This window comes from Nesoenas mayeri (assembly GCF_963082525.1).
Source record: "Nesoenas mayeri genome assembly, chromosome: 1".
NCBI classification, from domain to species: domain Eukaryota; kingdom Metazoa; phylum Chordata; class Aves; order Columbiformes; family Columbidae; genus Nesoenas; species Nesoenas mayeri.
Genome location: NC_137541.1, coordinates 33244780 through 33272361, shown reverse-complemented (window position 1 = coordinate 33272361; position 27582 = coordinate 33244780). Strand labels below are relative to the sequence as shown.

The window sequence follows — 27582 nt, the reverse complement described above, 5'->3', positions numbered from 1 at the left end:
TGCCCCCGTCGAGCCCCCTCCGGAGTCGCAACCTCTGTGTGAGGGGCTGGGGCGAATTGTAAAGCTCCGCTCCCCCCTTCCACGGGGCATCGAGCAGCAAAGCCCTCAGACGTTTCTGGAGTGATTGCCTGAGGGGAAGGCGGCAGGGTGCTGTTTTTTCCCCCGCTCCTCCCGAAAGTGGGGTCTATGCTGCATCACATCACTAGGGGGAGGCCGTAACTCCCCATCACTTCCCGGAGCACACGCTCGGGGACCCTTTCAGCTGTCGGCGGGATCGGGGCTTGCATGTGCTCGTTTATTAAAAATAGCGAGTGACTGCAGCGAGTAGCTATGGGTCGGTGGCACCTCAGCCCCTGTCATGCACCGTGCTACTCGGCAACGCCAGAGCTGGAGCCCAGGAGGGAGCCCAAGGCTGGCACAGAGTGGAAACGGGGAGGAAACCTCCTCGGTCAGTCGGTGCCCGGTGCTGCAGTCGCGCTGCAGATGCTGCACTGGGCAAGTGGAAGCACCTTTCGGACATGGCGCTCTTGACCAGCACCGCAGCGTCCCGTCTCCGCTGCGAAATGCAACTGCCCCCACTGTAAACACAGCAGCACTGCTCGGCGTACTGACCGCTGTCATGTGCTGGCGGCCCCGCTCCCGAACCCCCCCCCGGGCACACGCCGGTGCCGCCCCCACCCCTCAGCCGGGCGCGCCCCAACCTGCCGATGCCCCCCCTGCAGCAGGCCCGGGGGTCAGTCGGGCAGCGCGGGCGGCAGGGGGCGGTGCGGCGGCGAGCGGGCGCCGCGCCCCTTCGCGATGACGCGCCCACATTCCTGCCTGAAGAGCAGCGGCTCCCCGAGGGGGCCGTCAGACCGGGATCGACGTCGCTGCTGAGCTCTGGGCGCCTCAGCCGGAGCACCACGGACACGATATTTTTTTTCTGTTTTACACCGCTGGCTTTTTAAAGTTTTTTTTTTCTACCTTTATTTATTTAGGGTTCTGTTTTCGCTGACGCTTTATAGTTAAGGGGTTTTTTTTTCCCCTTGTAAGAAGCAGCAGCAGAGAGAGGAGCATCTCTTTATTCCGAGGCTTCGGGAGGAACCCTCGCTTTCAAACTCTTGCGGAGAAGGTACGGCGCGGCGGTGCCGGCTGTTAGGCGGCCGTCGGGAGGAACGGGGCGAGTTTCGGGCGCAGCGCGGCTGGTCCTTCGCGCCTTTGTCCGGCGGCAGCTCCCGGCTCGCTGCCTGAGACGCTGCCGGGCTCTGCCCGGAGGCGCGACGGCGGGTGCGCGGAGGTACGCGCTGCTGCCGCATCGCAGAAAGGTGGAAAAACCCCAAATGACTGCGGCGCGGTGCAGTCTCGTGACCGATTTGCATTTTTCCATTGAGAACGCCGGCATACGCGGTATCGCCGGCAGGGAGGGAGGTGAATGCGGGACCGTCTGCGGGACGGGAGCTCCGGCAGCCAGTGTGACAATCGCCCATCGGTATTGCATCAGGCTCCGCTATCGGGGGGGAGGGGGATGGGGAGTGCGGCGTGGCGCTGCCGCTGCCTCGGCCGGTCCGCGGCGCCGTTGCGGGCAGCGCTGTCCCGGCGCAGGTCGCGCGGCGACCCCGCCCCGCCGCGGGTCTCACCTTTGTCTGCCCGAGCGACCCCCGCCCCGCGCGCCTGGTACTTTTCCACTCGGCGGCGGGCGGGGGCCGCCGAGCCGCGGGCGCGCGCTGGCCACGTGACGGGCCGCGCGGCGCCCGCTGCGGCACTGACGTCGCCTCCCACCTCCGCAGGCTCGGCGAGTCCCGCGGGCAAGGACAAAAGAGCGGCCGACGAGCCCCGACCCCCGGCACCGCCACCGCCATGAGCAGCGCCGAGATGGGCAAGTTCAACATCTCCCCCGACGAGGACAGCAGCAGCTACAGCTCCAACAGCAACGACTATAGCTACCCGTACCCCACCAAGCCGGCCATGAAGAGGTGAGGGGGCTCAGCCGGGAACGGGCAGCACCCAACCCCGGGGACAGGAGGCACCAAGAGGCTGTGATCCACCCCAGCCCTCGTTTAAAACGTTCCTTCGGGTCTAGAGGTGGTGCGTGTTGACGTGCGTGATGTCAACACAAATGACTGCGACTGTGAACATGCGCAATGCTTTGTGTACTGGGCAGATCGGCAGGTGGGGGGGTCTTCTTTTGGGGTCATTCCGTTGGTTTTCTCGTTTCCCTTTGAAGTGGATTGGAAGTGCTAAACGGGAAGTGAATATGCAGTGGTGACTAATGATGCAATGCTTTTACAGCCACTATGCGGATATTGATCCAGAAAACCAAAATTTCTTGCTTGACTCCAGTCTTGGAAAGAAGAAATACGAAACTCAGTATGTAAGTATATAGCAATAACATTTTTTAAAAGGGCCTTCTTGGCAAATGTATGTTTGTTAATTCTGAAATAAGCAATAACTTGCTATTAATTATTACCTGTCTCCCTTTTCTCAGCATCCGGGTACCACTTCCTTTGGAATGTCAGTATTTAATCTAAGCAATGCTATTGTGGGTAGTGGCATCCTTGGTCTTTCTTTTGCCATGGCTAACACTGGAATTGCTCTTTTTGTGTAAGTATCTTTTGGTTCATCAAAAACCAAAAATCTTTCTACTGTTTTATTAAAACAGAAAAATCCTTTGTGTAAAAATGACTTTTACAGAATACCCAGTCATTGCCGTCGGTTCGGAATTGCATTTTAGGATTTACAGCTTGTTTTAAATTAAGAGATTTTGATACATTCAGAAGGACATGGAAAAATTAAATGGATTAATTGCAAGTTCTGCAACCCACAAAACATTTTACAGTGAATTTTCCTTTACTTAGCTGTAGTTTCTCCACAAATAGACTGGTAGACTTCCCTTTAGAATTCCACTACCCAAGTAGAAAAGAAAGGTACTACTTAGCAGACAGAGATCTGTATTAGCTTTTTCTTCCAGAGTCCACTGATTGAAATTAATGACAGCTAACTGTTCAATTAGTGAAAGTTGTAATTGCACAAAAAGTACATGGTTAGGCTGTAGAGAGTTACAAGAAAAGTGTAGGCAGAAGAGGATTATTTATTTGTCTCTTGCAAGTCTGGCCATGTCTACAAAAAATTTCTGTGGCTCAGTCCTGCTGATCAGGAATGTGGTCTTCTTTTCCTCAACTGACATAGTTTTGCCTGTAGAGGTACCTTGTACATACACCAATGAAGAAATACTTTTTATTGCTGTGCTTTTACTCAATTCAGGGAACTGGTTTCAGCTACATGTATAAAAATCGCTGTCTCACTGTAAGGGAGGGATGTGGAATAATGAGCATATCTTCATTAGCATGTCTATATTGGCAAAAGCTTTCAAGTATAAGACAAAACTGCAGTAATGTAACTGAAAATGGCATGAGGAGACAATTGCATATGGTACTTCTATATGTCTTGGGGAAGATACATTTTTCATATATTTGAGGCAGTTCAGCTCACACAAGATATAATATCAGTGACAATGCAAATGGGAGTCCATGGATATGTTTAAAATAACCTTGTATTTTTATCATGGAAATAAATGTGCTGTATTCAAGGATGGGTAACATTTAGTTGGAAACTTACCTTACTCTGTTGCCAGATTCCCAGGAAGTTGTAGGTCAGATTTACGTCCAGATATTTCACAGTATACCTGCGTGGTACTCAGGTTTCTTGAGGAAACTGCAAACATGTAGTTTTGATGTAAAAGATTTGATTTTAAATATATGGTAATTTGGGATCTTTTTTTGCTAAGACTTTCACTAACGTAGAAGATAATAAACTGAATTAACAACTTAGCAACATGTTTTCGGAAGAGAGATATATTTCACCTCTCAACACATCAGTTTTCTGCAACGTGTATAAGATAATCAGCATTATGTGCATTAGAACATCTCTAAGGAAAGGAAAAAAAATAAGGTTAGGTATTTAAACAGATTTCTTTCTGAAGAAGTGTTCAAAACTCTATTTAACAGTTGGGTGCCAAGGTTGTTTAGTTACCTTTCATTTCCAGATTCCGCATGCAAGTCTATTTGCATTAATACTGATTCAAAGATGAACTGGTTTGTTACCTTTCAAAACATATTGTAGTTTGTATAGTTCCAAGGCAGGAAAGCAGTTAATCACTGATGATACTGAGGAGTTATGATGACACTGAGGGCATTACAGATATCCTTTAAAAGCTGAGTTACAGATTCAGATCCAGATGCACTTGATTAAGGCAGTAAATTCTTCAAAGACTGTGTAGAGTCACTTGTGTCAGTGCTGTGACTTGTCACTTGTGTCAGCACTAAATAAATGAATGATACAGTCTGGAAGCCAGAAACGGAGTGAGCTTTGAGATGAGTTTGCTGACTGATCTTGTCAACACCATAGGCAGCCGTTTGAGGTTAGGAGTGATGGGCCCGGGATCTGTGCTGTTTTAATGAAATGTAACCCTTGCACATCTCGCGTGCTATTTCTAGTTCATGGCTGGATTAAATCCTAGTTAATCTCTACCTGTCACAAATACAGAGGTTTATTTGTGTGTGGGTGTTGGTGTTGAACTGGCATGGGAACTCAGGTTTCTTGGATTCCTTGTACAGATCTGTGAAGCTTTTCTCAGGTGTTCTCGTTTCCAGTTCTTTGTGCTGTGTTCACTGATTTCACCAACGCTAAACGTGACACAAAAAGAAATGTAAAGTATAGTCTGGGAAATCTAAATGGAACTTGCCATTTTTGAGGAGATGGGCTGATTTTTAGGTTTCCTATAAAGCAGAATGCTGGTACTGATGTAAGGAAGACTAGGGATTTTTTTATTGTGTTGTAATTTTCCACTGCGGTCTTCAGGAGTTGAGAAGTCCCCCTAGTGTGCCACGCCAGGAAGTGCATTTGTTGTGGGAGAGATACGATAATCTGAATTTTAGATATTGCAAATACGCTTCTGGAAATAATACATAGTGTGCATAAAAGCTGTGGGGAAAACAAACAAGCCACTAGCAATTCCCGTGTAAGCACAAATGAAGAGCAACGTTTGAGCAAAGAAAGTTGTTTTTTAATGACAATAAACATGTATTTCTGTGTGAAGAGGTGGCTCTCAATACATCTGAATTTTCAGTTAATTCTTTAAGGCTTTTGCAGTTTCAACTTTATGTTTTTAAAAAAAGACACTACACAGGTTTAAGCTGAAAAGCTGATTTGTTTAAGACCAAGAGATAATCTTCACTTTAGCTAGAGTTAGGCACTACTTGAAGTTCAATAGATGCATGATGCAGTGTTGAACAAGGATAGGCAGACAGGAAAAAAATTTGGTTTCTTGCATTGATACAAAACCGTTCCAGCTGTTACTTTGTTATATTATTTCTATCAAATGTAGCCAATTATAATGGCCTTACACTTATCGGTGCATGATTAATGTTTATGTTTGATCTGCTTTTATTTAGTAAGGTTACAGTAAGTCATTTATGGCTATTAAAAATTTGCATGCTTTCCCTCCCCCACAGGGTACTCCTACTGGTTGTCTCAATATTATCTTTGTATTCAGTGCATCTCCTTTTGAAGACTGCCAATGAAGGAGGTAAAGCAAATTACAGTTTTAAAAACATATGGTATTTCTTTCATATAGTATCTTTGTGAAACGCACCCTTCCATTGGATTCTTTTGTTTTATTTTAGGATCTTTATTGTATGAACAATTAGGAATGAAGGCATTTGGTATGGCTGGAAAACTTGCTGCTTCTGGATCAATTACAATGCAGAACATTGGAGGTGAGGAGATCTTAAAATGTCTTTACTGTCAGTAGTAATTGTTCCCTACTTATTCTTGGAGACTTTTTTTTTCACACAACATGTGTTCATTAACTGCTTGTGTTCAAGTGAAGTTATGAAACATGTTATGTGATTCTTGCATCTTGTGGCATATTCTATATTTGTAATGATCTATGATGTTATTCACCTACAGCTATGTCAAGCTACCTCTTCATAGTGAAATATGAGTTACCATTGGTCATCAAGACATTTATGAACATCGAAGAGACCACAGGGTAGGTGTTAGAACTCCTCATCAGAGAAACTATTAGGAGAAACAAATACGGAGACTGTATATATTTTTATATGAAGACTACGTTCGGTATGCCATAGGGTAGCTTCTTACTCAGACAGAGATACAGTAAGTTTGCCCTTCCCCTGAGTGTTCCACTTCATTTAGATCCAGCCTGTCCTGGGAAAAGGGTAGGAAAATACAGGTATCTCATCGTCTTACATAAAGCTGTTCTGTAAAGAACATCAGGTAAGTGTTAGTGTATGTACCAGTCAGTACATACTGTAAATAAGGAAAGATAAATGTGGTTATGGTCGGTTTTGGTTTGGTTTTTTATTTTTTCTATCTTACTGCCATTCCAGCTGGTTTGGACTGATTATTTTGGTTTTCTAGTGTTAATATTGTGGTAAGGGATTAAATATAAGATTAAGGTGCAGTTATATAATGAATGTCTTAAGTAACAGTTCTCAGAAAAACATGGGGACTAAACATTGTACTAAACCAGAGTTTAAATGCCCAAGGAGGATGCATTGCTATTTAGCTTTGGAGACACCTTGACTCCATAGTGGCTTTCTTGCTTGGTTTTAAAAGTGGGTGACTTGGATAGGGTTTATTTTATCTACCCGTACCATCTAAAAGTTAGACTTTAATCTCATCATTACTCTGGACTTTGAATAATCAGTGGAGAAGGGTGATCATCTGTAGTGGTCAGCTCAGTGCACGTGGCTTAGACACCTGTTGTGGGCATCTCTGAAGGACATTTTAACGTATTACTCCATGTTGAGAGGGTGTGTAAAAACAACTATCTAAAACAAGATGCCTGACTTCAAAGGGATAGAGTTAAGTGCTATAAATCTCACTCTTCAGAGTTGTACTTCTGTGCCTTGTCCTGAAGTGTCCCAGTCTTGAGAGGGCTGAGCAGCTCAAGACTCCAACTTGAACCTAAGCCTGAGTTCAGAAGGTAGGCATTTTTTTGCCTGTGTTCCCTAAGGGGTTCAAGCCATTTGGTGGTGTTCATACAGCTTGCTGATAAGACATTGTCATGACAACAGTGCTAGCCATCTTTTTTTTTTTTTTTTTTTTAATGTACTTAAAGAATGCACCTACTCCATTTACTTAGTACTGTACTGTTTACAAATTCTTTGCTGAGAAAGTTAATTTCCCTCCTTTGGCTGAATTCAAGTCCTTATTTTCAACTTCCTAAGAAAGTCCCTGGAGTATCCAATACTTATAAGGGGGCTTGGAGGCAAGTATTTTTAATTGTCCCATCTTCAGAAAATAATTCGAAATTGGTTGCAGTTCAGGTGGGACAATTTAAGGCTGTGAATCTCACTGGATACAGCTGCTGCTCTGCAAATCCGACAGGCAAAAATTCAGAAAATGAGATTTGTATCTTCAGTGTTTTCTTGTTGGTTGGTACTAGGTAGCTGTACACTGATTTAAATTAAATCTTTTCTCAGTGCTCTGGCAATTGTGGATCCCATTTAACTGACGCTCTCCATGCGTTGCTTAGGGGAGTCTGGGTGGCTACCATTGGCATGGATTCCACTCTGGCAGCCTGGTGCCTAAAATGTAAGCACTTACCTGTTTAAATGTGCCAAAATAATGCTTACTGTAGAAGAAAATATTCTGGAATTCTGAGACAATATTGTAAATAGTAGCTCTATTATTAAAATTTGTTTTGCAGTTATTTTAATTCTCAGCTCTATTTTGAAGCTGTGCAATCCCATTCTTTATTCTTCAGCACAGAAAAACTTCTAAGTCCTTGATCTGAAAGTCAGGATGGCCTTTACATGGTCCATGCACAGTAACAGTGCATATTCTTATGACTGTAACAAATTCAAGGAATCTCTGTGCTGTGATTTCTTCCAAATTTACCACAAGACAACTAAATTTTTTTAAAAAGGGAGCCAAAGGTACATGACATTATTGTCATACACATCTGAACTTTCTATAATACGTTTGTTATGTTTAGTTATCCCAGATAAAACTGGAAGGATGACCAAATTTTTTCTGCATTTACTACATATATCTGGAGCAAGTCTGTTAAAATTACTCCGTATTTGCATTAGCGTATGTGGATTTACAATTCAGCAATTGAGTTTGAATGCACACATTTCCAATTAGGTCATTAATTTTTTTTTGTTTACCTAAGTAGTAGACAGTCCATTTTAAAATAAATCCTGTTAGCTGATATCATAACAGGATATAAAGTATTAATATTGAGGAATAAATGCTCGGTGTAACTTGAGTTGCATAAAGCAGATGGGATATTCCTGTAGGACAGATGAAGAAGGCAGTTACCCTGCCACAATTCAATACTCAAGATGTTTTTCTCTTAGTTCCATGAAATTGCATTATATTTACACAGATCTAACTTTGTTTTCCTGTGTTTCAAAGGAAGGTGTGAATCTTCTAACACTCCAAAATGTTTTGTCAAAAAGTAGCTGGTGCTTCTTACGGAATAAATGGCAAAAATGATCTGAAAGAAAAAAATCTTCTGAGGTTCTTACCATAGTTTCCCTGCTGAAGGGACTAAATGTGCCTCCAAGAGACTCCCAGTGCTTGTGGGCTTGAGCTACTGCATCAACTCCAGCCCTCACCTGTTTTTCTTCAACTCCTGCAGAGTACCTAATAGAATTTTATTTCCGTTAAAAGTGAATCACCACCCTGCTGGGGCCCTGCAGTGTGCTAATACATCTGCAGAGTTGGGAACCAACGCTTAAGCAAATTACTATTTTTCCATCATTGATCCCAGTTGACTTTTTTCTGACCAGTCATTTACTTTCCTGTCTTCTGACTTTCAGATGCATATTAATTTTAGAAAAGGACACTAAAGGAAAGGCACAATGCAGGTTTGGGGTGAGATAAGATATTGTAGAGCTTTAGGTCCACATAGTAAGTTGAATGCTGACCCTTTGTGACATTAGGCTTTGCATTTTTTTAAAAAAGCTATGTGTTGTAGAAGATAAGAGTGAAGACTAAGCTGCAAATGTCTTAATTTTTAAATACTTTGATTAGATACTAATATTACCTTTTTTCCTACAGAGAATGGTATCTTAATGGTGACTACTTAGTGCTGCTGGTGTCTGTCATCCTTATTCTTCCCTTGTCCTTACTGAAAAATTTAGGTAAGCAGTCGAGTTGAATCAAAATAAAAATGCATTGGAAATAATGTGGGGAAATGGTTTCATAATGGTGCTGGAGTCTTGAAGTACTAAGTGAATTAACAGCTGTCTCCAAACTTGTCTCTTGGGACTAACCAGTGTTTAGGTAATTGCTGTCAATCTACATTAAAAAAAATAGAAAGTATCTTGAGTTACAGATGCATTTGTGGAAAATGAAGGGACAATAGGATAGCTTTAGAACAAGGCTCAGCAGTGACTTTCTGTTTGTGTTCTTATCACAGTTTGGTCAGTAATAGCGAAATATTGTTATTAGCTAATAGTGTTGTTAGCTATCCTGTAACAGTCTCAAAAGAACAGGGACGCAAGCCCTGGGAATTTAAATTGTATTAGTAATGTAAGCAGAAGTCACCTCTTTCATTTTAGATCCTAAGCAGTAGCAGAATATTGAAAGCAGGTAGTTTATCTGAAATGGCTTTAGTCCAGTGATAATACATGAATAATTCAGTTAACACGCTGTTTGCTCAGAGAATCCTGTACTGGAACCTCACTGAGAATCTGGAATTACTTTCAAGTAGAAAACTTACTGTTTTCTACAAATTATTCAATAAAAACAGGAAAAAGCTAAGTTATCTTACAATGCATTCTATTTGAACTAGTCATTCTTAGTATATAATAAGTCACGTGGTGTGGGGATTTTGTTGTAGGGGGGCTCTTTTGTAAATTTTGAAGTGTAATATTACAGGTTCACTGTATGTACAGAACCTAATATGTCTTTGAGAACATTCATAGCTGGGTTGACATTGCAGAAAGTCAGTCTTGTTCTGTGTAACACTAAGAAAATGGCCGTTGAAGAGATCGCTGTGTTTTGCCATAATGTTAAGCCTTAAATTATGTTTCTGTTTATTGTACCTTAGAATTTTTTTTTCTCTCTTTCTTGAACACAGGATATTTGGGCTATACCAGCGGCTTTTCATTACTTTGCATGGTCTTCTTTCTTATTGTTGTAAGTATATTCTTGTAGACTTCCCGTGCTGTTAAAACTGCATTTCAAAGTGAAATTAAACACAGTTTCTGAAAAGTTTGAGATATTGCATTAGTCAAAGTAACAATAAATACATGGCTTTATTTCTAGGTAATTTGGAAGATGTTTCAGATTCCTTGTCCTATGGACAGTGATATCGTGAACGTGACACTACTAAATGTTACAGTGGCACCTTTGGTAGATGAAAACATAACAGGTGATGATGTGTGCAAGCCAAAATACTTCATCTTCAATTCACAGGTAACTGACTAAAAATCAAACTCTGTGTTGAAAATAACTGAGACTTAATATATAGCAGATAAATAGGTCATCTTTTCCTTCAAGTAATTGGCCAGTTGTAAACTTGGGACGTGTTAATACTTTCTGTTCCAGTAGAGTTAGACACTGATTACCTCATATGGACTGAGTGTTTCCACATTCCAAATACACAGACATTAAAGGAGCTTGATGTGCCTTCCTGAGATGAGTGGCAATACACGCATCTCTCGTTCTTCAGCATAGCGCTAGTGAAGTCTTTTAAAAAAAGTAAATTGCAGAAGAAGAAGTAGTAAATAGTAAAAGTGTGCAAAGGGGAAATGTATGCCAGAGTTTGGAACAGACTTGAAGTTCCCAGTCATGAAGTCTTGACTCTTACGAATGCTCCCAATTAGAGTGGTAAATCTCCATGCATGGTGAGGAGGTGTGTGCAATAGCCAATACCAAGATCAGGCTATAATGGCTTAAGCCTATGAGACGCAGAATGTAATTCTGGATGCAAATACATTCAGCTCAGCACGGACTTCAGAGATTTGAGAGTACTTCGTACCTAAGAGTCTGTGTTTTAGAAAGCACAAACTTGTTTTAATTTTTGCCAAAGTTTCCATTGTAAAGTATATAGCTAGTCTTTGTCAAAAAGTAAACTGATGCCCAAGTCAAAACTGAAAAAAAACCTACTGATTTAATTTTCTAAATCTAAATTTCTAGTGTCTTTTGAGATACTTAAGAAAGGTACTTTTGTTTTTTAGACTGTGTATGCTGTCCCAATCTTGACATTTTCTTTCGTCTGCCATCCTGCGATTCTTCCTATCTATGAAGAACTGAAAAGGTAAATGTTAGATATGTGTCTGCAATTTCACTAGACAAACAGAAATAGTGTAAAACAGTGTGATCTCATTGCTAACAATGTTTCTTTTTCTCTTCCTTTAGCCGAAGCCGTAAAAGAATGATGAATGTGTCCTATGTATCTTTTTTTGCCATGTTCCTCATGTATTTATTGGCTGCTCTCTTTGGATACCTGACATTTTATGGTGAATATTGCCTTCTTTGCTTTCTTTTAAATGACCTAAATAAAACCACAGTATTTTTATGTTGGAGCAAGCAAACATTTACTATGGGTTCTAAATATACACAGTTGGGTTGTTTTTTTTTAAAGTATTTTTATAAGTGCACACCCAGAAGCAGATCAGTAGTAGAATTAGGCCCAAGGCACAGGATTAAAATTGGAGTAAAACAGGTTGTCCTTGTGTTAAATTGAGACATGCTTACAGGAACTGTTGAGACTTTCAATTTATATTGCTGTAATGGTAAAATTTGCTTAGGATTTAGAGCAGAAGTAGTTGTTTGTAAAGTATGTTGACTGCATCTGATTAAAATACTGTTTTCTGTATAGGAAAAGTTGAACCAGAACTACTTCATACATACTCTGCATATCTGGGTCCTGATGTTCTACTTCTTATTGTGCGTCTCGCTGTACTTATGGCTGTAACCCTTACTGTACCTGTAGTTATTTTCCCAGTAAGTAATTCTTTTTTTTTAATCTTACTACCATTTTTCATTTTCATCACTTGTCCTGCTGCAGTCCTGTACTGATTTGGCAACTCCCATTTATAGAATTTTTCTCTTAACTGGAAAAGGAAATTTATTCTAGTAAGCTTGATGATACCTCTCTATGCAGTTAATTCAAATAAATTAATTGGGCAACATTTCAAAGCAGTAAACGCAAATATGTTCAGTTATATTGTTTGCCTTGTATGGTTTAATTGGGAAGGTGGAATAGATTGCCACTTTATAAAAGTAGTTGTACTTTTGTATTATCAGCTTACAAAAGTTAGTGTGTTTTTATAAGTATATTGTGAATACAGCTTTTGGCCGTTTAGGTGTAAATTGTTGAGCAACCTCCTTAGATGTTACAAAAACACCTGGGATTTATTTTTGTTAGAGACAGATGTCTTTCCTTGTGTTTTCCTCTTTGCTGCCTGTGCTTTGAAAATCTAAATCACTGAAAAGAGAAATAGATAAGAAACACAGAGCTGCATCTGAAGTACAGGAAGTAAATATTTTTTTTAAAAGTATTTCATGGCTTTCAACTTCTATGAAAATCTGGAGTGTTCAGGAAAATTATGTTAAAATACTTTCAGAAGGAGGTGACGGTCACTGACTCCCACGATGAAGACTAAACTGGTTGTTTGTTTGTTTGTTCTCTTCAAAAGATCCGCACTTCCATTACCCAGCTGCTATGGGCAGGGAAGGAGTTTAAATGGTGGCGTCACTGTTCCATTACAGTTGCTCTTCTGGTGTTTACCAACATCCTTGTTATCTTTGTCCCTACTATTCGAGACATCTTTGGATTCATTGGTAAGCATTTGCACATCAGTTCAAGCAGTCTTTCAAATCTCAAAAAATGCAGTTCCAATCTAATAAAATTATAGTTACCTGTTTATGAATATTTATTTCTATGCTTTTTTAAACACAGGTGCATCTGCAGCTGCCATGCTGATCTTTATACTTCCTTCTGCCTTCTATATCAAATTAGTGAAGAAAGAACCAATGAAGTCTGTGCAAAAGATTGGGGTATGTATAGGCAAATACATAATAGTTACATTTGTTTGCTAATTCAGAGTAAGAACTTTAGTTTCCTTCTTCACAATTTAAGAATTTTGAAGCCCTTCTGAAAGTAGTCAGTGAATTGCCATTTAGTGTTGTCTTAGTTAACACCTGGGAGTTACACAGGTACTCGTAACTGAGGAGATAGACATCACAAGGCTCAGTTCACTTCAGTGACTTTTCTCACCCCCCAATCTCAATAATAGGTAGGTCATTCTGTTGCTGGTAAGAACCAGTTTTCAACAGATTACCCTTAGGACTATACTAAAAAAGTCTTGTCATTCTCCTTTGAATTTTCTTTCACGATTTATTTACATAATTTACCCCTTAAAAGCTGACCTCCACCAATTGTTTGGGTCATCCTGACCAATCTTGGTATGCTTACCTGATCTCAGACCTACTGACTCTGAATCGAATCTTGGACATACTGAGTCAGAATCAAGTCAGCACAGTGGCACACAGCCTAGCTGGTATCACCAGCTACATTAATTTCTCTCAGTTGAGGCTGAGGTCTGCTATACTGAAAATAGATGTACTTTTTTATTTGAAAAAGGTCCCCAAGTCTGAGAAAGATAACCTAACTCCTTACTGTTTACTCTGTGATCTCTTGTACCTTTTGCTTTGTCCTGCTTGAGCAATGGCATTTGTGCCATAAATGGGCATGACTTTATGGATATAGTAGCAGAAAGTGAAATATTTTGTTTTCTTTTTTCAGGCCGCCCTCTTCTTTCTGAGTGGTCTACTTGTGATGACTGGGTGTATGACACTGATTATTCTAGACTGGACCCAAAATGTTTCATCCGATGGCCATTAACTGCCCTGGTTTAATCTCTTAATACTCCACTTCAAATGCCAGTGTTCACTCAGATACTGAGAATGAATATGAGCTATTCAGCTTCCTTTAAAATGCAGATTCTTTATTGATGGTTCTTCTGATTGTAGAATACCCGAACTCTGTCTTTAAGAAACTATTCTGCACGATGGAAGTGGATATTAACATCAAACCACGTGAGTGTCTGGCTGAAGGAAGTGACAACTTTATTCCATTCCAGAGAATGGACAGAACTCTCTGTAGACTTTTATCAAGCCATGTTTGGCTTTCGTCATTGTTACTTGGATATTTTGTTATTTTACTTGAATGTGCCTAATGGAACCATTTGATGTGAGAAATGACTCTTTAATTTACAGCAAAGTGTTTAAATAACCAATGAGAGAGAAAGAGAAACACTCTTATTTTTTGTACCAAAAATTCTTATGGACCTCAAAAGCACTATTTTGACTTTAAGAAACATTTTTCTAAAAAGAATGAAATAATAACATAGAAGAGCTCATAAAAATATCAAATCAGTGTCGTAAATTAAATCAAGTTTGCCTTTCTGTAGAGGCATAATTAGAAGTAATTTTATTTAAATATTTCTAATGACCAAAACAGAAAATTAACCAATTCAAGTCAAAGTTTTCTAATTATAAATACTTCTCATGAAATTCACTTAGTTCAAAGTAGAGTGAAAATAATCTTGAAAATAATTTTTCAGCTTACTTAAGTAAATACAGTTACCCCCATTCCCAAAAGGTCTGGAAACCCACATTTTCAAGCTTTACAAAAATCCACCCTTTAGAACGGGTACGTTTGAGAAAAAACATAGTTAATCTAGAAATGATGAAGATGGCATTGACATTTCCATTCTTGAGGTACTCAATAGTGCAATTGAGTAAAACAGGGTTTGGGGGGTTTTGCCTTTTTTTTTCCTGTTGTAGATACAAATTGAATGGCACTGGAGCATATGATGCCATTAATACAAAACTCTCTGCTGGAGTTCTCTTAATTAATAAGGTCCATTGTCACTTGTAGCAATGTTTGTTGTTTGTTTTTTTGTTTTGTTTTGGTTTTTTCCTGTCCAATCTATCTTGAAATGTATCTGTAGGAAAACAAAAAGGTCCTAATGTAGTTTACTAGTTGTATAATATTCAAAAACTGTACAGTATTTCTCAAATTACTCATCTGTTATTGGATTTAGAATTACTTGACTATTCTGTTTCTGAGTCAAATCCACAAAATAACTGCACCAGTATTTCATGCTTGGTACAAACTCTCTTCACATACACAACTGGGATTCCTCTTCCAATTTATTCTGTATAGTAGTGTTAAAGGTAACCTCATAGACTGGTTAGTCATCTCATACTTGTTTGCTTCAGAAATAGGTAAATTTCTTCTGAGCCCTAGCTAGCTAGCTGATGAAACAGGTGCTGTATGGTTGTGATTAGCTGTTTTGTTTCTAGTGCATGTTTACTCTTTCATTCTTATCCCAGGTTGAAGAGAAGTAACACTTGTATAACAGCGTACTTGGCTTATAAGAGGTTCTCAAACACAACAATACTGGGTACAAGAGCCTGGATAGAGATTATCGATGAAATAATCATGGCAATGTGGTCAGCTGTCTTCATCTGACACGATGTTCTAAAGATCTGGTTTGCAAAGTTCCACTTGGTCATCGTGTCAGAGGGAACAAGTAAGGGCCTGTAATCTATTGACTAAACAGTGCCTGGAACTTTTCTGCTCTTACAGAATTAATCAGGAACAAATCTAAGTGATGTAGTCACTGTTTAACAGATAATGTCAATCTCTGCCCAGCCATTTAAAATCTATGAAAAAGTTGCAGGTATTTTGTATTGATGATACTTCTGCATGACTGTAAGTACTGGTCACTAAGTCTGTAGTGTAAAGCTGTAATGAGAAGTTGGGTTCCTCTTGTGTTGTTTGTATTATTAGTGGGGTGATACTCAACTGACAATTAATCATCCTGGAGTCAGCACTGGCAAACGCTCCTTAGGTACTTCTCTGCCTCAGGTACTGTACATCCATGGCCAACTGTCCCATGTTACCTGATCTCCACAGAAGTGCTGAGCAAGTGTCTCCTCAGTACTTGGCAGCTTTTCTTCTTCCTCCGCAGACACAGAAATGTAGAAGAGGATTAAAACGTTGTCTACCTTTGAGCAATTTGTAGCACATAAGGGATGAAGCGCTTCCCTCAGCAGCATTTAAAAAGAAAGTGAGAAATAGCCTGCTTTCTCTCAGTAGCCATAGAAGAGGAAGGAGATGTAAACGAGAAGTTACTACAGAATCCTCCTCAGCAGCCAGAGAGGAGGCAGATTTTTGTGATGACACCTCATATCATACTTGTCACTTAATTCTCTGAATGTAGCAATTTCCAGATTTGACATGATGTGTTATATTATTTGATGACTGGCTCTCCACCTGCAACAGTTGAGTTCCACTTGGCTGGGTTGGTTTCCAACGTATGATTTATTTAATTACCTTTTTCCCAAACCTGTTTGCTTAAAGTTACCTACATTGCAAACCACCTAAAAGAGCAGCTTCAGTATTAAACCACTGTTTTGTCACCTCGGTTAGACATCACTGTCTTCCATGATATTTCAGTCATAAATGTAACATGTTATTTATAAAACATTAATCCATTGAAACTAAACCTATTTTTCAATATTTATGATAGTCTATGTACATAAATTGTATGTGTGTATATACTGTAAGTATAATGTATATAATGTAGGTTTGGAATCTGAGATATATGTATATAGTCCTCTCATTACTGATTGTTACATCATTTCAAGGAGTTGTTCATGTACATCTGTATAACAACTGTCAAAAGAAAGATTCTTCTACAACAAAATATAATACAGAAATGGAAGAAATGTGTTACGCCTAAGGTGTTTAAGAAAACACTAAGATTGTATTTATTACAAATGTATATGTTGCAATAAAAATGGGAGTCACTTGGGTCCATAAAAAGCATTGTTCAGGTTCCTGTATACTTTTCCTCTAAAATTTACCATGGATGCTACAATTTCCTGAATTCAGCAACTTAACAGTTCTTACCATCGAATGTATTTGTTAGGCCACCAAATTCAGGCATCCTACGGTACAACCCTGTACATATGTAAATACCCACTGTATTGTTAGAGGCCAACACTAACTACAGTTGTTGGCAGGAAGTGCAACACAGTTTCAATGAAACCTTGTATGTTTGTTTTAACTGAAATAAATAGATAAACCTAAGCAATGGTGTGGTGGGCTTTTTTTTGGGGGGGGGCGCAAGCATTGAAAGATTTTCTTTAAAGATGATACTGGAAGTCTATTTCAGCCCCGTTACACTTACTTATGAGCACTTTTCAGGAAGGGGGAAAAAGGAACAATAGCATACAACTGAGTCCACAATTTATGCCACCGCGAGAGTAAACAGAACACATCTGGACACTAAAGAAAATGAGGGATTAAATTCTTCAAAGAACCTGTATTATGTCATTTTTTGCAGTACAGGTGTGTCTGGAGGCAAGACTCAATGTGTTGGATTTTGTATAAATGTAATACATGAATCTTGCCTAAATCCTGTGCCAACTGAATCTCCAGAAGGATGACTGCTTGTGTAAAAATTTTGAAAGCTGCTGCTTCTGTTTCACTTGTATTTTAGCAAATGGATGCAAACCAAGCACATCCTCTCAGTTCTTTGTTCTCTACAAATTTCTATCAATTCATATGAATCTTTGTCTTTCCCAAATATTAAGAATTGGGTGAGAGAGACTGGAGGTGTAACTTGGTGTGTTATGTCTAAACAAAACACTGTATGAAAGAAATTTAAAAGTCACAGTTGAGTACCCTCAAATTAGGAAATGCCTTGGTTAAGGTTACTTTAATTACATGATCCCATAGTATTTTCCACTGGAACCCCCACTGAGTGGCTACTAGGTTGCTTGTTCAATTTTTGTGTTTTAGTTTGTTTTTTTAATCACATTTTGTATGTTCACAGTGTTTCTGTATTTGCTCAAAGTCCAAAGGCCATCCCAATGAAGGACAAATGTCCTCATTTCTCTCTAGTTATTTTAATGTCATCTTTGTGAAACAAATAAATACTCATTTTCACAATATTGCAGGCCTGTAAGAAGGTCTTAATCAGTCTATACTTCCGCAGACCTGAAGTGTGCAGGAGCAGCACTGTGAAGCAGCCGTGCATTCGCATCCACAACTTAATGTCCTGCACTTGCTTATTTTGTATTTCAGAGCATTAATTTGCTCACACATCTGAAGCATATCTGCAAACAGGTTTTGGGTGATCACCATTCTTGCAACAAGAACCCTGAGCATCAAGTTTGCCACTTGGAAAGGCTGATCATGTCTGGAAATGCTCATTCTCACAACTTGCCTAGTGTCACACAGATTTTGTAGCAGTAGAGAAGCCCTTGCCGTAGAATGACACTTGACCAGTCGAACAATTAAGCCCAGCCCTCTGCAATCAGGCATTTCCATCAACTTAACATGTCAAGTAGTCTTTCCTACACACTCCTGATTCCTCCCAAGAGCTGGCTCACTCTGTGTAAAGAATAAGACGGTGCAATGATTAAAAAAAAAATAGAAATTATATTTTGTGGCAGCATCTAAAATCCCATGCTTCGAACCTCTTTAGCCACCGCAAGGCCTTTGCTCCACATGAGGGATAAGCTGTCACTTAGGGTTTATTTGCAATGCTGAGATTTGGAAATCTCTTGAGGCATCTTCAGGTGAGAGATGGCATCTTTATTTTCTTCTGGTTGCCGGGAAATTTACCTCCTTTTCCCCCTGACCTTGCCAAGTCTGGTCTGTTGCAACGTCATGCCCCGAGTGTTCATGCAGTGGCTGGATTGCATCAGCTCGTGTCCTAAGGTCCCCCACGGCTTAGCTAGCACACCTGTTTGCAGGGCAGCACAGCTCCCTGTCAGCCTGTGTGCACAGGGTTCCTTCCTGGAGAAATGGAGCAGAGGATGGCCCATTCCTGCCCAAGTTTCGGTACCAGAAGGAGCTGAGATGCCACAAGGAAGCCCCCAGTCCTACCCTTTCAGGAATGTGGACATGCCATCCCATCTCCAGTGTGGATGGACCCAGCACCTACTTCCTCAGTCTTTCTGCTTTCAGTCTCTGGAGTGTGACAGTCTAAACCCCACCTGCTTTCACATGCATTTCTTGCTGTCTTCTTGCACATCTGGTTTGGGCTGTCGTAAGGTGACTCCTTGACAGCTCTGTCACTCTTTCTCTGACCCATGCCCCAATTCATCAGCTCCCCAGCAACATCACCTCTCCCAACCTTCCTGCAAGTCACCTGCTTCCCTTATCTTCTACCTTTGTAACCACATATCTGCCCAAGTCCAGCTCCCACCCTCCTCATTCACTTTACCCAGGCACAGCTAGAAGCATCTTGTTTTTCCTAGTCTCTGCCCAGCTGGTTTCCTTTTGACCTCCACTCTAACTATAAACCTAATTTTCTTGTTCTCTGAACATGCCTCCAGTCCCAGTTCTCCAGCTGTCCCACATGGACTCCTGCAGCAGCCCAGAGAAGTCCACTTCCACACTCCGTTCAGGCCCCTCTTGTCCCTCCAGCTTTTAGCTGAGTGTCAAGTCCTGCGGTAGCAAATGGGAGAGGCAACTTTTCCCAGGAAAAAATGATTAATTTTTTTACTACAGGAAAACATTATCTTTTCCTGGATTTTATTTTCAAATGGGCTATTTTGTTGTTGAGGTTTTCTTTTTTTTCCCACATAGATACACGAAAAACGCCACCCTGCTGTAGTTACTCATAATGGAAAATGTTAGGAGAAACATCTGAAGCTAGGTAATGTTTAAAGGAATAGGCATGTATTCCAGTAAGAAAACAGTCAGGTAATCCCAGTAACAGGTGCCATCATCAACCGTGTTTGCAAGTATTATTTAAATTAGAAATAAGTGTTAATTTTTATTTTCATTATTATTTGCATATATTAACAAGGAGGGGGAAAAAAAAGGTTTTCCAGCTGGAGAACATACATTGATAGGTAATATATGTTGGATGGGTACTAACAATAACATAGAAATTCAGTATGGGTCTTGGAAAGAAAGTGTAGCTTATATAACTAGCATTTTGATGGTCTTTAAAAATCTTTACAGCATCTCCAAACAGCTCAGATTGCAGCAAAATTAAATGGAGTCAAGTGAGGTGCTAGAAGGATTCCCAGATGTTCAGGAGTTATTGGACTGGGTCTAATGTGATCAACCATACGTCTGCTTTTTGTTAAAATAAACACCAGTTCATGAGCAGCCAATATTGCTCCATTCTGATAACTTCAGGAGGATGATTTAATGAGTTGCTAGAGCGCATCTTGGCGCTGGAGCCCAAGTCACTACACAGAACACACAGACAGGCAAGTCTGGGAACAGGGAGCTGCCCCTGGGCACCTCTCCCTGCCTACAGCGGTGTCACTTGGGGGCCCTGCTCGAAACCCCACCAAAGACTTGGGTGTCGGATAAAAATGACGATGGGTGGGTGCTCCTGCTGTGAGCAGAACATGGGGATGGTGCCCCAGTGGCATGGCTGAGGAAAACACTAAGATTAGGATGAAAAAGGCTGCAACAGAACCACGACTTTGTGCAAATATGGAGAGCATCCATGGAGAGTGTGAACAGAGTTTCACTCCATGTCCGTCAGCAAACAGCAGGAACCAGAAGACAGACCTTCAGAAGATGGGTTTGAAAACAGCTTTCACTAAAATATTTGTGATGCTCTTTTGACACCATCATAAGACATCAGCTGCGAAACTGTTGCTCTGCAAGGATTACTGGACTCCAAATTAAAATGGCATATGAGGGATGTGTTTTTCTGGGGAGCAAGTGAAGAAGTTCCTAAGAATACCAGACACGGGAAACTGAGCTTTCACAAGAAGCTGCCGAGGATGCTGGTGCTGGGTGCAGGTATTTCCTACCGAGGAGCAGCGCCAGGAGCATTGAGCTTGCTGCACACCCACGCCTGCTCACAGAGGCTGCGCCAAAATGTCTTGACTGCAGGAAGTGGTGGAATCTGCACTAACACCGGTCAACCGCCGGCAGGGGCCTTCTGAAGCCTCCTGCCATCACCCAGCTCTGAGGGGTCACAGCTTCCTGCTTGTGCAGGATTTTGGCACTTGCCCCCTTCCCAAAGACCAGACAGGTCTCCCACCTTACTGCAAAGATCTACCAATCTACCTGGACTTACCTGGAAAGACAATAAAGTCAAATGGGAAGTGAAGCCCAGCCCACAAGTTTCTCTTCTAGTAAACTAGACAAGAACCAACACTGACTCCCGCACCTACATTATTTTTCTCGGTCCCATAAAGGTCCAGAATTCTCGTAATTCCTCTCACACATCATCTTTTTGAAGCCTGTACTTACTCTGGTAGCTGCAGCAAGCTGGCCTTTGAGCTCCATTTCTTTCACAAGAACATTCATTTCAGGTATGCCATATTTCACATACCTGGCTCCTTTAGATCTTAAACAGTCGGCTTTAACCCTAAATTGATTATAAAGCATGAATGCAGCCACTTTTCCTTTCACAGTGCCCAATCCTAAGCTCTGCAGTGAGCTCATTTAAGCTACCGAAGACAATACAGGCCATGTCACCAGCTGGGTCACACTGGTGTATGACCTGTGTTTCAAAACTGAGTCAGTAGTTTAATGTAAAACAAATGTTTTGGGTTTTTTGCTGCCACAGATTTCCAGACACTGTGGTAGGTCAAATGCAGCACTTCACTACTCCTGCACTTAAACAGAGCCAGTTTTCATCTTGTAGTTCAATTTCTTAACCCATTTAAACAATCCTTATCTTGGATCAACACACTGCTTATCTCCAAGTCCCAGTGAAGAAATCCTGTGACAGTTATTATGTCTGACTGTGGCTAACTGCTAGAATGGCCATCTGTCCTCCCCTGCAAATTTTAGTTTGGCAGGGAACAGCAGTCATCTTCTCTTCTGCATTTTCTAGCAGCAACTTGACCAAAACTAAATCTCTGAAGTATTTCTTACTTGCGTATGTGTAAGTGTGGGAAAGAATCAGATCCTATCTTTGTCATCCAGAAACTCTGGAGAACCATGAAATCCCTCTGAAAAAGGCATCAACAACTACTTGGAGTGACTACTTTGATTGTCTTCTTATTTTTACGAATACTGAGGAAATTTAAACTCATGGAACCTAAAGTACTTTTGCAGATGATTTTGTTTCTGTCAGTCCTGCTGTTATCTGAGTCGAGTTGTCTGTGTGATTCAGACTTTTCCATCTGTGAAGTGACTAGACATGGTGGTGCATTCCTTGTCTGTGCACAGTGAGTTATTATGCATAGTCCAGTAACACAGAGATAAAGTTATGGAAGTTCCTCTGCAAAATGTTTCCTGCTTTCATTTATTTCACTCCTCTTCAGACTAATACATTGTAGCTTTCCCTTCTCCCCTTCACCACAGACACCCCAAACCATCCGCTTTTCAAATTTTCACAAGGTTTTGCAAACTTCTCAGTGCTTCTTTTTTTTCCCACAAATATGTCTTTGCTTTTTATTGCTTTGTAGAGTTTCTCATATGATTTTCTCATAGACTGTAAAGATGAACTGATTTCGGAGAGGAAGTACATAGGTCCTTTTCACCCAATTTGGCAAATAGACTACCATTTAGTTTTACAAGGGGATTTTAATGAGCTATAAAAGAGGAAGAATTTTTGAAAGACTCAGGGACAACAAAACAGTGACAAATACTGCAGTATCATGGCAGTGTGTATGACAGCAAACTGATGCATTAACGTTACTAAACTATGGTTCTCCTTTTACACAGGAGAGCGTGACTGAAAATGTAACTGCGCAAAGTTTTTTCTGCATCCTCTCTCTGCAGTTCAGCCATGCTTACCTGCTACCCTGCACACTGACCTTGCTTGCATATCTTCAGAGTTTGTGCCTTTTTGCCTTTAGCCAGCATTACACCCATGATCCTACTTACCCTGCAGCCTCCTGGAAGCTGACAGATGCAGGAAGATGCGAAGGGGCGGGCAGGCTGCTGAGCTGGCTGTGCTGCCCAAAACAGAAAGGCATCCAAGACAAAAACTCGAGTGTGTGCTAATAAAAGGGGTGCTTGATCAAAGTTCCCTGCATCGAGGTTCCTGAAGAGTGGGAACAAGAGCTGCCAGCAACCGGTTGTGCTGCACAAGTAGACCCCACTGTCAGCAAAGCACCCATTGCCATGAGGGCCGCCAACACCTCAGGTCTTCTCAGCCTCTCCAGTGTGCTTGCAAGCAGGTCAGTGTCACCAAGTGCTCCTGCAAGCACGAGTGGAGACATAGGCAATTACTGTGGTTTTGGAGTTGGCAATGGGAATCGCTGAAGCTGCAAGCCATGGCAGAGGAAAGCAAGACAGGAGAAACATGGGAGGAAAAAGAGACCTGGAGAGGAACAGAAAAATAAAGTAATTGAATGACTGTGAAGAAGAGAGGAAGTAGACCCATTGATAAATGAGAAGGGAAATGAGAAGAATATTTATGCAAAATCCAAAGTGATTTCATGGTTATTTTTGTGCCTTCTTGCTTTCCCTGAACAGGAAGGGAGGAAGAACTTTGTGGAAATAATGCTGGACAAGGTACATCTAACAAAATGGGTGAAGAACTGAACATCAGCCAGGCCAGCCTGTGAAGCAGCTCAATTAATAAATATATGTAATAGTTTGAAATTATTTTGAAGTCATGTGAAAAAAAAGTAGGACTAAACCATACGTGTTGACAGTCTCCAAGGGAAACCTGAGTCATTACTTAACTCTCATTTCTTAGTGCCCACAAGGCCATCTTCTATCCTACTGGCACATCAACAGGGGGAAATAAAATAAATCACTACAAGCCAGAACCCTTTCCTGCTGACTGTGAGCAACTACTAGCATTTATATGCTCAGTAAATCAAGGAGTTAGCTCATCCAAGTAGCATGGAGGTCCAGGTCACCATTTGAACATGGATTTTTAGAGTGTATAACCATTAGAAATAAGCCCAAAAAGATGAGTAAGTCTTTCTGGACTTTGCTTGTTTCTGACTCTTTGCCAAAGTTCCATAAACATTTCCCTCTCCAGGTTTTCAAGCTGACGATGAGCAAACTCATCCTGGAAAACAAAGGAGTGCTGGCTCCCAGCATGGCAGATCGTCCTACAGCAGACAAGAAGTGGTGGGCAGCAACGGCTGGTGCAGCAGCTGTGGCCCATGCAACAGCCAGTGCAGTCTCACTACAGCCCTTCCAAGCAAGCTGAAGGCAGACCTTTCCTCCTTCTCCTAAACAGCCACAGATCAAATACACAGACACGTGTGTGCCCCTCTCCAGAAAAATGTTCTCTCTTGTTCTGGAAAGCTTTTGCAGTGTGGAGTTTTGGTGCTACAAATGTTAAGATGTAGAATTTACTAATTTCCTAAGGAAATGGTCGGTCTGGTCCACAGCCTTGAGGGACCCTGGCACTGTCACTCTATACCAAAGCATACCAGTGATGCTTTACGCTTCTCCACTCACAGCAAGTTACAATATTCTGAATCACAAGAATGACATAAAAATTGCAAAGTCACAAACAAAGTTCTGACCTTGAGTTAGTAACTTCAGTTCCTGAAAATAAATCAACAGAAAATGGTAGGTCTGATGTAATTTTCCAGGAACCAGAGAGGAAGGAAAAGAGGGTAAGTACTTCCTTCTGGTCAAGAGATTGATGGTGATATTCACATTTGCAGGGAGGAATTTGCCTTGACTCACAGGAAACATCTTTGTTCTTGGGGATTTAAAAACAGCCTTTGTGGAACAAAATGGATGGCCCTAACTATGCCTATGTTTTGAGGAAGGGTAACTGCCTATTGAAAAGAATAACAAGGTGAAGAAATACTTTAATGGAAAGTGAGGGCGTTTTCATTTTTCTTTATAGCTGGCTACAACAAAGGCAGATGACAATGGTGGATTATTTTTAAGAGCATAGCAACACAGAAATTGAAAGATGTTTAGTTTTTGAATAATTAATTTGGGCTACATTGCTGTTGTCAAATTCTTTGCTTATCTAGAAGACATAAAATTGGATAAATTCTTTGTCCTGAAGAGATCTCAGTCTGAACTGTGGCCATCTCACATAATGTTGGTATGAGCTGTCACATATTTACCCCAGCTCAATTTTTTTAAGCCTACCACAAAGTTAACAAGGATTAATTGAGGCAATAACATAGAAACAGAGCTGTAAATCCCCTCCAAAACCCAGTGAAGGTACTCACTCATCTAATCAACCTTTCTACACAGGAGTGGCTGGGGCTTGTCAAAAGCATCTTCAAACCTGGCAGCATCCTTATCACACTCCCAGGGTTGCTTTTTTGGCTGGAACAGAAGCATTTGTACTCCAAGCACAGTGATGGTGCTGAAGGAGACCAGCAACACTTGGGAAAGAACCAGAACTTAAAGGTGAAGTTTGTATTCACTGTGCTGTGCTTGTGGCTCTAGGGATCCAAATTAAATATATGCATTAACCAGTTTGAATAATCCCACTAACTGTAATGCTTATTTTAAAGCAGTTTTGGACTTCGGCCTGAAATAAGTTATTTTCATACTCAAGTCTTCGTCCTCCTATATGGAATTAATTTGGAAGCCAAAAAATGACATGAAGCTCAAACTTTGCATGGAAACAAGCATGTAGCTTGAGCACACATGGCGAGAAAGGCAATGGGGAAAAGTCCTGCAGCATGATAGGAGCTACCCCAACTCCCAAATTTGCTGCAAATACCTAATCCTAATACAAATCATGCCTGGATTGTCACCCAAACTGTCCTCCTTATTTTCCATTTCAAGGGCGAAACACCCGCATGTGTTTCACAGCACTGGACATGGCACCCAGAACAGAGTGTGTGGCATCAGTGTGGCAAACAAGGCCAATGGTGATAAAACAAGCTGTGTTTCTGGAACGCATTTGCCAGGTATTTGACCTTTGAACAAACTGTCTTTTCAGTTTTATGGGCTCTTATAAATAATCTCAGACACTGCTCTGGCTGTACCAGTCAAGGAATTTCTCACTAATGCCCTTTCATGGTAAATGTTTCGAGGAACTTCTCAGATAATAGACTTGAAGGTTATTTCAGGGAGGACACAGCAACTTGTTGAAGGAGACTTCTCAGCAGGTGAAATAGGAAAGAGGGAGAGGAGAGGAGAGGAGAGGAGAGGAGAGGAGAGGAGAGGAGGAGGAGAACTGCCTCAGTGTGGCTGCTGTGTGAATATCTGATTTGAACACCAGTGTCACCTTGCAGCCACCACCATGCCATGCATGAGCCACTCACAAAATGGGTGTCAAGTGGGAGGGCAGCGGGCATGTTGTGTGCGCCGGAGCTTCCCCAGACCCTCACATGGGTGGATCTGTTGGGCGAGGTGATATGACAGCACACAGAACAGTATTGCTGTGTTTCCTTCTGACTAATTAGAGACCAATCCCATAGCCTAGAGAAAATTAGGACAACTCCTGCCTGATGCTGTTAAATAGTTGAGTTATGAAAAAGCAACTATCTCCTTTAAATTTACTTTTCATTCTCCTCTTGTTACAAACATCTTTTCATTCTGCTGTGATATCAGACCTGTCAAGTTTCCTGTGTAGCAGGCACCATCCTGGTGCACTGTATTAATCCTTAAAGAGGATCAAATGAAAAGAAGGTAAAAATATTCACATTTCAGAGTTATTAGAATCCTCTTGAGGACGATTTTCTTGTTTTCCATTTCCTGACAGAATTTGATTTTGCAAATGAAGCTGACATATGGAAACCCTGATGACATCTTGCTATTAGTTTTATATTTAGACTTACAAGAGTGATTTAGATTTGGCTTGGGATTATCAGAACTTCAGCTGCTCATTTCTTTAACTCTGAGCTCTGAAAAAAGCTCTGCAAGGAAAGCATATCTGAGGATTCCACCATGACAGATCAATAAGAGCATTATCTGTCATAACACATTTCTATTAAAGATAAAGCACTTTCCACTTCTCTGAAAGGTGTACACCTATCTCCCAGAACAGCAAAAGGGAAAAGAGACAAAACTATATATTCCAAATCAAATGCATACAAAAACTGATCTGGAAAACAGAAATAATCTAAAGAATTTTCAATTTGGACGTTAATGAACCAGTGCTGAAATCTTTCTATACATCTTAAACAGGACTGCAGAAAAACTGCAGTGTAGCAGAGGAACACGTATTCTCAGAAAAGTCCATTATAAAACCTGAAATGTCCCATAAGAATCATGATTTAGTTTTGTTGCTTCTCTCCATGAACTTTGTCACAAGAACATGCTATCTCCTTCACGTGCAACAAAATGAAAAATAAGAATATGCTATCATATGTATAAAAATAAGTTGTATTAACTTAATATTTGCATCAAAGTATGTAGCATTATTGTAGTCAAAAAGGCATAAGATCATAAACAAGACAAGTTCTGTAGGTAGAGATTTTATCTTTTATTAGACAAACTGGTCTAATTAAAAAATAATAATAATAATTTTTAAAGCTTGCAGGAACACAAGTAGGCCTGAAATAGAAGCAGTAAATCTAAGTATGAGACTAAGTTTCATCACACACCACAGACTGCTCCTTTCCCACCCTCATGTCAGGCAGGTGATGCATTACCCCTCCCCACACTTCAGGGGATAAATTTACCAAACCTCTCCACTTTGCTGTGCAAGT

At 40.9% G+C, this 27582-nt stretch overlaps 1 protein-coding gene across 1 annotated transcript; it reads left to right on the top strand.

The window, feature by feature from the left end:
• Window positions 1-436: 436 nt before the first annotated feature.
• On the top strand, window positions 437-17125 carry SLC38A2 (solute carrier family 38 member 2). Its single transcript, XM_080364071.1, has 16 exons — window positions 437-1111; window positions 1767-1952; window positions 2269-2350; window positions 2465-2580; window positions 5490-5563; window positions 5661-5753; window positions 5947-6028; window positions 9073-9155; window positions 10097-10155; window positions 10285-10434; window positions 11199-11278; window positions 11380-11480; window positions 11843-11967; window positions 12663-12807; window positions 12926-13023; window positions 13772-17125. The coding sequence occupies exons 2-16, from the start codon at window positions 1837-1839 to the stop codon at window positions 13868-13870; spliced, it is 1503 nt and encodes a 500-aa protein (XP_080220197.1). The 5' UTR covers window positions 437-1111; window positions 1767-1836; the 3' UTR covers window positions 13871-17125.
• The last annotated feature ends 10457 nt before the right edge of the window (window positions 17126-27582 follow it).